General features: G+C 33.0%; 1 protein-coding gene across 1 annotated transcript; it reads right to left on the minus strand.

Annotated features, from left to right (window-relative positions):
* Nucleotides 1-2,770: 2,770 nt before the first annotated feature.
* LOC145133996 (Splicing factor, CC1-like protein) lies at nucleotides 2,771-10,982 on the minus strand. The gene is made up of 14 exons (XM_079068933.1): nucleotides 10,871-10,982; nucleotides 9,011-9,687; nucleotides 6,881-6,962; nucleotides 6,724-6,780; nucleotides 6,367-6,422; nucleotides 6,044-6,272; nucleotides 5,842-5,925; nucleotides 5,657-5,731; nucleotides 5,083-5,166; nucleotides 4,843-4,907; nucleotides 4,249-4,441; nucleotides 4,070-4,158; nucleotides 3,597-3,711; nucleotides 2,771-3,018 (listed from the first exon to the last, which is right to left on the minus strand). Exons 2-14 carry the CDS (start codon nucleotides 9,658-9,660, stop codon nucleotides 2,977-2,979), a joined length of 1,821 nt encoding a protein of 606 aa, XP_078925059.1. The 5' UTR covers nucleotides 9,661-9,687; nucleotides 10,871-10,982; the 3' UTR covers nucleotides 2,771-2,976.
* Between the last annotated feature and the right edge of the window lie 1,487 nt (nucleotides 10,983-12,469).

A 12,469-nucleotide genomic window follows, 5' to 3' on the forward strand; every position in this document is an offset into this window, starting at 1 on the left:
AAAAAAAATGATTTTTGTTCGATTTTAAAAAAAATGGTTTTTTTTTTTTTTTTTTTTGCTAATATAACTTAATAGGGTAATATATTTTTTATTTTGTTACAAAAGTGAAATGTTTTTGTCTATATTTAACCATTTGACTTTTCTTTTTTATATACATCCGGTCTTTATAACCGGCTACGTCAGGTTAAGCTGAACAATCATTAACAGGGTGTTCCCATATATGGTTTGTCCCTCATTTATATCAGTAACATAATTCACATATCGGCCAAATAATGTTGGTGTCCTAGTTTCTCTAAGCAAAAGATGTCTTCGACTTCGATTTCATCTATCTTCATAACAAACAACAAGATTCATTTGTAATTGTTTCCTCCAACTCGAATTTACATTTCCAAAACAAAAGAACACACTGGAAAAAAGTTTATTGTTATTCTTAATTCAGACGTGAACCACGTATGACTAACAAAATTAAAAGTATATTGTCCTATTAAATCATTTTCGCTTTTTTATTGCCAAACATCTATAATAAACCTCTCAAACATAAATAATTTTCGGGAAAAAAAATGAATGTGGCAATAATGGCAACTCACACCTTCTAAATGGCAAAAAAATTGAGACAGTATAGCAAATCCTAGTTGATGCCAAGGTGGAGCCTAAGAGGAACAAGGTCTCACTTAACCAATGGAGTGACCTTTAGTGTAACAAAATACAATCATATATATATATATATAGAAAAGTTCAATAGAGAACCATAATTATTGGTTCTTCAAGGAACCAAATATTTTTTTCAATTTCTAGAGCTTATTCTTTGTCGAAAAAAAACCTAAAAATATCTAAATACATATATTAACATTGTGAATGTGAAAAATATTTTTCGGATTCACCGTATGAATCCAGATTCACATTGTGAATTTTCAAAGATTCACATTGTGAATTTGACGTAAAAAAATCGAATTTGATATCATTGGAAAAAGGATAAAAAGTTATGAATTTCTGTATTTTTAGTTTTTTTTTTTTTGATAAAAAATAAGTTCTAAAAGTTGAAAAAAAGATTGATTCCTTGGTTAATTATGGTTCTCTATTGAACCTCACTCTATATATATATATATATATATATATATATATATATATATATATATATATATATATATATATATATATATATATATAGAGAGAGAGAGAGAGGGAGGGGTGGGACTTGTAGTGCATAATAGGGATAGATTTAGAACCGGAAAACCGGACTAGAACCGGAATCGGACCGGTTCCGGTTTCGGGTTTAAAAATTGGCTTTATCCGGGTTCTGGGGTAATCCGGGTTTGGGTCCATCGGGTCCGGGTAAACCGGGTCTAAGCACCGGAACCGATGTTAGGAACTGGAACCACTTTTAGGGTCGGAACCGGTTTTTATGAAACGTTTAAAACATGCATATCTCATTTTTTTAACTCGGATTGACATACGGTTTTTTCCAACGTGTAATTTACAGTTTGTACATGATTTTAGACTATAAATTTATCATTTTTAGTTTTATATTCATTGATTTACAATCCCCCAAAGTCGAGATATCAAAGCTGGAAGTATTTAGTTTTTCAGCTTTTTTGTATTCTGTGAAAGTTTTAAAACATGAATATCTATTTCGTTTGAAGTCGGATTGACATACGGTTTTTTCCAACTTGTAGTTTAGAGTTTGCACATGATTTTAGACTATAATTTTGTCAATTTTGGTTTCATATTCAATGACTTACAGTCTCCCGAAGTCGGGATATCAATATGAAAATTTTTTAAGTTCAACCCACTAAGTAGTAAGTAATTGCCAAAAAATTCCGGTTTTTTCGGATTTCCGGTTCTAAACCCACTTTATCCGGTTCCAACCTATCCACTTTGATGTTTCTGGGTTTTCCGGTTCTAGAACCACTTTACCCGGTACCGTACACGGAACCAAACCGGAACCAGTTCTACAAATTTCTGTTAACCGGTTTCGGGTTTTCCGGGTCCGGTCCGGGTCCATCCGGTCCGGGTTTGGACCCACTTTCATCCCTAATGCATAATGTTGTAACACATGATGAACCCCCGCACCAAAGTCCAAAATAACAAACACATGACCATTTCTGTAATTTACTCTAAAAGTTATAGTACAGAATCACATTAAACAACTTGATATATTATAAAGTTCAAATATATTTGTTTAAAGATTGTAGATTTTTAGTAATGTTAAATTAGTTATTTTATTATTAAATTAAAATAATATATCACACACCGACTCAGTTCAACCTCGTACCATAATTTGCAATAAAATTGTTATCACAACAAAACTTGTTTTTTGAAAGTAAACATACCTCATGATACGCCACAAGCACTACCATGTAATTCAAACACCAAACATGGTTTCTTGTAAAACCAAAAAGTGAACTTTATTATCACGACAGAAGGATTTTAACCATTTCATTTTCACCAATTCACATATTCCTCTAGTATTCAATGAAAGGACGTTCTTTTTTTTTAAACAAAGGAACTACACACACCATCAATAACTACATCTAACTCACGTTCATATCAAAACCGCATAATGTTTTCTTTAATTCATTTGCCGAAGACCCAACTGTAAAAACGACCCCTCTCCTTTGCATCTTGCTAAAAGGCTACAACAAAATAATTTCAACACCAAATCCTCACATACTAGTGATTAGTTATGGAAACGTTTTCAACACCATAAACTTTTAAATATCTCGACATATTCAACATAAAACTATGAGTTTAATAACTTAATTATCAAAAATAAAAAAACGAGAAATGTATAAAAGTGCATTAAGAATCATGCTACATGCATAATAGAATATTATACATCAAAGTTTTTCCTTAAAATGATAAAAGAAAAAACACAAATGCCTGCAATTGCTCAAAATACCAAACAATGTTCTTGTACACACTTTAAAAACCACATCTAAATTACAACGAAAAACAGTTTTAAAACTTTTCAATCACCTAGATGCTGTCCGGAAATTTGGCCTCATAGTTTTGTGGCACCTTTATCAAAGATTATAAACATTTGGTTAGTAATGGGCTTTAATACCCATAATAAACACACTTATAATTTTATCTATAATAGCAACGAACTTGCATTTCATTAATGATAATAGCAATATATAACCTGAAACTTGTAAAATACTTGGTGTTTCTGTTTCATGTCACAATTATATTATTATAATTGATATAAATGTATCAATTTTGTTGCTAATATGTGTAAAAAAACTAAACTAAGTTATGTGTACAAGGTACATTATTGAGCCAAATTGGTTAAAATTTTTTTGACAAGTTGAATAGATTGGATAAAAAAAAAGCGTACCTTGTTTGTATAAATAAGTATGTTATGTTTTTCTTTATTTTTGTATTTAGCAGTAATATCAAAAGCAGGAAAATGGGAAAATGTTTTTTTAAGTGTTAAAAAGAAGTATAATATGGTTTAATCATTACAAAAAAAATACTTGAGAGGTTAAAAATCAAGAAAAGTACATATAATATAAATATTATAGATGTGTTTTTTTCTGTATTTTAGCCTTGATTGAAAAAAAAAAGGAGAGTGATAAGTGGAGAAAATGAAATACCATAAAGGTAGCAGTGATCATCTTTCCAGCAAACCATCTTCCATGAAGAGCTTGCTGAGCAGCTACAGCAGATTGACTATTCTCAAAACGTAAATACACAAATCCAGCACTCTCCCTGTTCATGTTCATCAATAACACCAATCAACAAAAGTATTAGATGATGATGATGATGATGATGATGATGATGATGATGATGATAAGAAAACACAATCATCTTCAGTTTTATTAGGCATGCATGATAAAAAGAAGGGTTAAATGCAAGAAATAGCAATGTACTTTCATTGGTTTGTTATAGCAAAGTCATCTTAATACAATGCTATGAATAGGTAGATTTTGCAAACTATAATATCCTAACAAGAAATAAATTGAAAGTAGAATGCTATAACCGAGTAGAAATGCCTTAAGACAAAAAAAATAGTGAAAGTACATTGCTATTTGTTGCATTTAGCAGTAAAGACTAACAAGAAACTTACTTCTCGACATAAATATGTCTTAGCTTTCCGTATTTTGCGCATTCAGATTGAACGTCATCCTTGATATCAAGATCAAAATCTGGCTCATCCTGAAAATAAACAGAAAACCATTAAATTTTTATCATTATATATTAATATAACATATAGAACTATATAAATTATGATTAAAATTAAAATACCTCTAACTCAGGATCAAACATGTTTTTCAGCAACAGACATTCACTGGGGATACCAATGCTCTCTATGGGTGGAACAGGAACAGGTGGGAGTGGGAGTTGCAGTGGCACAGCACCAGGCATCGATGCAAGCCCAGAAAAAGGAACGCCAGCTGGCGCTAGGCCTGTGCTATTATTGGCCGGGATGCCAAGTGCACTGTACATATACATAAGTGTTAAGTGAAAGAAATAGCAATGTACTTCGAAAATCTACACATTAAAAGTGAAGTGTTATAATTAGGTAGATTTTTCAAGATGCTCAAAAAAGCAAAAGTACAATGTTGTAATAGAAAGAAATGAAAGTAGGTGTTGTAATAAACAAATAAAAAAAAAAGTACATTGCCATTTTCATTGCTATATAGGGTAGATTTTGTAGAGGTAAAATGTTCCAATAAGAAAACTAAATGAAACTACATTGCTATAATTAAGTAGATTTTACAAAGTACTATCTTAATGGAAGTAGCATGTTATAACACACAAATAAGTGAAAGTAATTTGTTATTTCTTGCAATTATCCTTGATATATAACATAAAGTTATGATGGAAAGTGTATTGCACCTTGTTGTGTTTCCACTACGATCCAACTTCTGCATGAGAAGTGCTCGAGAACGTGCATTCAAAGACTGAAAATAAACGGATACAAGTTGAAAAGATAAAAAGGACCTGATAATCATATTTAAAAACCATATGAGAAAATAAAACTGTTGTGAAAATCTATGATATAAACAATTTCTTTACTAATAAAAAAATGTATGTTTATAAATTCCAACAAGGCAAAGAAGGAGTGCTAATACTAACCAGGCCACCTCCTTCGTCATCATCAAAATCACCAGGATTTACACCCATTTCTTGCATTCCAGATTGATCAGTAATGGCAGACACCTGTAAATTAGTAGATTATTAATAGTGTTTGAAACAATTTTAGAGAAAATGACAGCAGATTTGGAGAAATGTAAAGAAAAAATTATTCAAGGCAAACTTGTAAAAAGTTGACACTTTTCTGCTAAGGTGTTCTTTCTGCATTAAGTCAGAAAGAAACATCTAAATATAGCTTCCATGATTAAGTGCATGCTTCTTTTTGACTTGATAGACTTAATATTTGTTTTTTAACTTGTTAAATAGTGTGTCAAATTTAAATTGTTATTGATATTGTGTCCAACTTAAGTTACTAATCATGTTGTGATAATAAATAATTGTGATTGTATATCATTATTTATATCAAATAACCAGCCATTTACAATTTCAGTTTGTAAAAGTTCTTGATTAAACAGTCAGTTCTTGTTCAGCATCACTTCCAAACAGAAAGGGTAAAATGGTCATTCACTAACATCCAGACGATTAATCTTAACACAATCACATGAGAAATTTGTACCTTCATCATTCGACCTGCAATCTCCAATTGTCCATTTAAACTCTGTGCAGCTCTAGCATCTTCAAGACGTGCAAACTGAAAAGCAACACAAAATATAAGTCATGTTCTTATTAACCCTTTCAATCAATTAAAAAAAAAAAAAAAACAGCATCTAAAATCTATATATATGGTTAAAGTAAACTCACCTGAATAAAACCAAAACCTTTACAATTTCCAGTCTCATCAGTAGGCAATTGCACCAGCTCTACAACACCAAATGATTCAAATACCTGACAAGAAAACAAAGTCAGATTATCAACATATTTAATTAAAAAAAAAAAACATTTAAGTATTTTACATCTTGTGATATCTGAAATTTCTAAAAAAAAAAAAACAAGATGGAGATACCTGGCGAAGTTGATCTTCTTTCATGTTGTAATGAAGATTGCCAACATACAACTTTCTAGCCCCCCCTGCGTATGCTGCACCGCCTGCAACCCCAGCAGCTGTTGCAGTGGACTGCACAAGATTCTTTTCAGCTTCCGATGGTTTGACCATGACCGGTTGACCAAGAAGAGGTTGACCAGATAGTGCTATTGCCATAGGGACAGACATTGCATCATAAAACTCAATGTACCTGAAAATGTGAAGAGTAGAATATAACGTTTTATGAAAGAATTGAGAAACTGGACAAAGGGTATTATTGTAATTTGTAAAGCAGAAAACCATACCCAACCCCTTTTGAGCGCCTTGAGTTTCGGTCCATAATAAGACGTACATCTCGAACCTGAAATCACAATTTATCGTATTACAGTTATTGCGTTTTCGAAATTTTCACATTTAGACATTGTGTTTTGAAATTTCTATACATTTTCTTTTTCTTATTAGGGCATTGAATATAGCTTTGTATTAAAATGACATTGCTATAATCGAGTAGTCTTTTCAAAATACAATGTTGTGATAGGATGAAATGAAAGCAGGATACTATAATAAGAAAATCAATTAAAGTACTTTGCTATTTCTTGCTATTTAACTCAATATAAAAGAAAAGCAAGTATAAAAAAAGTAAAAGAGGTTATAGAATCAACCTTGCCAGCCCTTGAGAAGAACTCATAAACATCTCTTTCATCAGCCTTGAGAGATATCTGTAATTTTATTGGGAATGTGAAATGAACCACATAAGAGTTGATGTTAGGGGGCAAAACAGTCATTTAATATGATCAAATAAGAGTCATGTTATATTACCTGATATGCAAAGACAGTGCGCTGATCTCTTTCAGGATCAACCTCCGGCTCTACTGCTCCTTCCTTTTTGTCTTTATATCGCCTGAAAAAAAAAACATTTGAAATTCATCCTTAATTCATTATTTGCAAGCATTTATAATGCAAGAACTATTCTTCAATTTGTGTAAACCACATATTAAGTTCTTTGTTTGCATATTCAAAAGCAACCTGGAGAAGAAAGTAATAGTTAAAAGCAACAGAATAGGCATACACCACTATGTAACTCAATTCGATTTTGAGGTGACAATAAAAGATAGGTTTTGTACCTTTTCTAATGAACCTAAGCTTACTTGATGGAACATCAGTGGATATAAGGGTGACATGATAATATTAGTGTTTGAACCTGCTAACAGCTTTCATTTCATGATTAGACATTTCCAAAGGGCAGCATGAGACTGGCATCACACAGTAATACAAATAATATGAAACTAAAGCCACAAAGGGTATCCTAATCTCCATACAACAACAATCAAAGAACAACTGGTATAAAGTATATCATGATTTTGACACCCAATTGGAGAGTGGAGACAGATGAAAATTTTTTAAGCATAAAATAACACTGTCATAACTTAAAAGAATGAAGCAACAATAGTTTTTGGGATCTATGGTTTTGATATTGCAAGGAAACTAAGGGGCCATTTGATTCATAGAATCTACTTGGAAGGAATGGAATATGTCAAAGGAATTGGAATCTGAAAGAATTGGAATTCGTCAAGTGTTTGGTTGGATGAAAATGGAATGAAATTCAATCACAATCCTTTGCTAATTTCTGTTTAATTTGTAAATCAATCAAAGACACTGGAATGTAAATTATGTTGAAGAATGTGTTTGCATTTTGATGGGTTTGTGAGGAAAATTTGGTTTTGGTCATTTAATGAAAAAATAAAAATAAAAATAGAACTCAATCCCTACCACCCACCCCAAGAAATGACAAAACCTCTCAAACTTGGACTTGTAAAGAAATATCCTGGAATACAATTCCCTTGGTTTAGCAACCAGAAAACCCACAACAGAATTCAAGATTCCAATTCCTTCAGATTCCCATTGAATCCACGAGCCAAACACGCCCTAAACTACTAATAGACCTGTGTTGCTATATACTATAACTGTAACTCATTTTATTTATGTGATTCTAGGACAGGATATATAGGATTAAATAACCAAATCTATAGCACCTATGATTCGTTCACATATATAAAAACAAATTGTTAAAGAAAACAATGGAATGGGGAAAGAAAAAATAGGAAAACAAATCTTTCATGGTCCTGACAACATGGACAATCAGTAACAAAATGCACAGGCAAGTCAAGGCAAAACTTAGATAAATAAAGATGAAGTGGCACTTGAGCTATTGGTGGTATTAGACCTGAAATGTAATAATAATTATTATATGTAGTATATATATAACACATGGCAATATAATATCCTGCAAAAAAAACGGCTCTTGTAGACAAGTGAACTGATATCCAAAAGCAAAGCCTCTGTAAAGCAAATCCCACTACTCCCATAACAGCATTTCTGCAACAGAACAGATACGAATAAGATGATGCTACTGGAAAGGTGGAGGATAATGAAAATCATAACATGACATCATCATCACCCTGCCAAAAGGCCCACCAACTTCAAAGTTCAAACCCCCAATCTTGCAATTTCAATCTTTTATACGGATTTGTAAAAGCCTAAACCCGAGTCCATGAGTCTGGCTTAGAACCCAGAATGACCATCTGAGGATTGCTCTACCACATCTGCGAGTTCCCAGAATCTAGGGTTTAATATTCTATTCTCAAAACATATGTTCAATATTCATAATCTATGTTTCCACTAGCAGAAACACACCATTAAGCAACCCACGAATGCACGGACAAGGAAATAAAGATTCCCTTCCCAAACAACAAAAGAAGCTGCAATTAAAATAGGGAGGAATATTGCTAATATTGAACTAATCATCATGTCTTAACTTAAGGAGGTTAGAAGAGAAGCAAGGGTAAACAGGTAAATAGTGAAAGCAGAGATACTCGCCACAAAGCATAAAGCACATACTATCAATACAAGCAGAAAGTAAAGAGAGAATAAGAACATAAAAAAAAATACCTGCTTTCACGATCACGATCAGGTTCTCTAATTTCCCTTTCTTTTTCTTTTTCTTTTTCTCTTTCTTTATCTTTAACCTCTCTATCACGGCTCTTTTCCCTGTCCCTTTCACTCCCATGTCTTTCTGATCTGCTTCCACTTCGATGTGGTCTTTCATGTTCTTTCTCTTTCTCTTGATCTCTATCTTCCCTTTCTTTCTCAGGTTCACGTCCATGTTCCCTTTTTACCCTCACTCTGTCCCTCTCCCTATCCCTATCACCACCTCTGTCTCTTTCTCTTTCTCTTTCTCTGTCTTTATCTCTACCCTTTCCATTTCTGTCCTCCCTGCTCCTATCTTTATCCCTATCCCTGTCTCTGGTTTCACGGGTACCCCTTTGTTTGTCTCTATCACTCCTATCCCCATCTTTTGGAGATGAACGATGGTGAGAAGAGCCTCTTTCTTTCTCACGTTCACGGGAATCTTCACCCGATTTTGCACGTTTTGACCTACGATCATCACTGCTTTTCTCACTTCTATGCCTAGAGCTTCGGCTTCGTTCTTTATCTTCATTTTTACCAGTTTCTTCACCTCCATTAGCTCTTTGATCTGACTTTGGTGGTTCTGGATTTTCCACCATTTTTTCCAAGTAATCGTATTCATCAAAATCCATTGTAAGGTCAGCTAATAGTTCCCAAAACTGCATGGAAAAGAAACCCATAAGGACATAACACACTTTAGATCTTCCGATTACAAAGGAGCTTCTTAAGAGTTAAGATTAGTATTATTATTATAAAGAGATTGTCACTTTGAGATGGTTAAAACTTAAAAGCAGTTTCAGTAAACTAAGGCTGTTCAAGAACTTTTGTCATTACTATTTGTAGTTTCTTGTAACTGCAGTTTCTAGTAATCCATAAGTTGAATACTAAACTTTCCAGAGATAAAAACTTTATATGTGTGTATTTTCATAGAGCCACTACAAATGGGAAACATTCTTCTAAAGATGTCCTCTGCATAATTCAGAAAAACTGAATCATGTAGCACTCAACCGCTAACAAGAGCCTAAAAACAATCTGACAACCTTCTTTGGACAACTCCAACTCCATTTTTGTTAAAATTAAGAAGTAAGCCACCAATGATTTAAGAAACTGAACTTCTAAGAGATTATAGCTCATCAGTTTCAGCTCAAAATCATATACAGAATCTAGCTAAATTGGTTAATGTTGCACCTCAACACAGTTATGCCATATGCAAGTATAGCATGGAATTTGGTAAAATCCAAGACACGTAGTCTGTTAGGGGTAAAACACTTAATTATGTTACACTGTTTTACCAATTTAGGCACTTACAGGTTTATACATTGATTAAACAAATTGCTTACATGAACTGGTCCAAAAATCAGTAAAAAGTGAAACACAGAGGTATATATATGTTGTATAAATGCACTTCGTTGCATAAATTGATAAGAAAGTCACTGATTAACCCTATTCTGTTATTTGTAGTAATTATTTCAAGGGGTTAATCTCAAATTAACGTTGATTCCAACTTTGAAGTCAAAAAATGTTCATTTCAACCTAACACATCCAGTACTATCTATTCATATTAATTCAAAACAAATTAATAAGTATACAATCAAACTTCGTAGTTAGCAATTACCATAAAACAATTCTAAGCACCAGAAGCAGATTTAACACAGTGTTTAATCACAAACCACATAGATACCATCACATTTCTCATCGTTGCGAATTTCAATGCGGATAAATTCGATTTTGCTTAACCCTAAATTAAGTGAACATCTAAGTGTGGTCATAAATAAACATTGAAGCAATCAACATATGCCAAAATTAGGTCTGTGGATGGAATTTCGGTGATTTTAGGTGTACCTGAGCAACGTATGGACGACCGCCGGGGAGAAGAGGTGACTGCGGATTGAAACCTTCTGGTTGTTGGAAAGAGTGGAAGTGTTTTCTCGAAGGCCGACACTCCGAAAAAAATCGCTGCGATTTTAACAGCATTTTCCCGTAGGTGGGCCGGTCTGAACGGTATGAAATATTAGACTGGGCCCAATTGACTCAAAATCTAGGTAAGAGTAGAGTAGACTGTAGAGGGGCAAATTGGTCTGTTTTCCGGCCCAACCATTTTTATCCAAACCGGTTCGGACCATGCTTATCTTTTTGAACATGCTGATTGGTTGAGTTCTTGAGGATAGCTTCTATGGACCAGTTACAAATACGGGTTTTATGCCCGATTTGCACCGGTCAAAAAACCTTAACACATGCAAGCCCATATCACTAGTGATGTATATTTTCAACAACAATTTACAACTTATGTTTGACAGATATTATCAAAGATACATTCCAACTTGTGTGGGACTGTCCCATTTGCTAAAATCCAAAATGCATAAAGTTTTTTTTTAATCTAGAAGGTGGGTGGCATAAATGTGTTATGTATGTTATGCACTTATGTTATACACGACTTACCGTATTCGTATATTGGCATATTAGCGCTTTAAATAAATCTACGACCCTGTTGATATTTTTGGTTAAATGGGACGGAAAGATTATTTGATTTGCACAAAAAAATGGGATATCTCCAGAAAAGTCCCAACATTTTGGGCAAATTTTTAATAAAGTCCTAAATTTTATTTTTTGAATAAAAAAGTCCTGACTTTTTCACCTTTTGAATAGAAAAACCCAAAAAACTGGCTAATTTATTCATTTTAGCCCTTTTTGACCTGTTCAGCAGGTCACGGAACTAAATTGTTAATTTTTCGAAAATGTACAGTATTACAACAATGCATAATAGTAAAGACAAACAACAACATCCATTGCATTAATATAGTAATTGTAATACAAGCGTGTTCTGTATGGTTTGTAAGACACCAAAAGTGTAATCAAAACAAAAGATGAGTCTTGTATGTGCTCCATCTTCTCAAAAGCTTCATCTGTATCTGTCTACTGATGACCTGAGAATACAAGTTATTTTGAAAGAGTTTATCAGCATAAAGCTGGTGAGTTCATAAGTATTTAGTGTCATTGCTTGTATAAAAATGTTAATAACAATGTAGTGTAGTAATTGATTTCAAATGTTTTGTAAATAGTATACTCCCTAGAAAGCCCTATGTTTTCCAGTAAAAAGGTAGTCTTTTACCAAGACCCGATTGTTCGTATAAATGTTCTTGTGTAAATATAATGTTTTTCCCCAGTGAAACTATATGTATGAAAATATAGTTTTAGACTTCACTCTTGTAAGGTGATTACAAAATAAGCGTAATAGGGGAAATTAATATTTTTCCTCAGCAGTGACACTGTTGGTCGTAAAGCAATAAAATATGGACTCCAGGTAGTACTAGATGTACAGCACACCTCGGGGAGTCTAAAGTAATGAAAATGTAGACCCCAGGTGGTATTAAATGAATAATACGCCTCGAAAAGTCTATTTTTGCCTTAAATTCTTATTTAGTTAATTTAAGGTTTGAATGT

This window comes from Lactuca virosa, chromosome 8, assembly GCF_052849685.1.
Source record: "Lactuca virosa cultivar CGN04683 chromosome 8, Lactuca_virosa_CGN04683_v6, whole genome shotgun sequence".
In the NCBI taxonomy this organism is placed as follows: domain Eukaryota; kingdom Viridiplantae; phylum Streptophyta; class Magnoliopsida; order Asterales; family Asteraceae; genus Lactuca; species Lactuca virosa.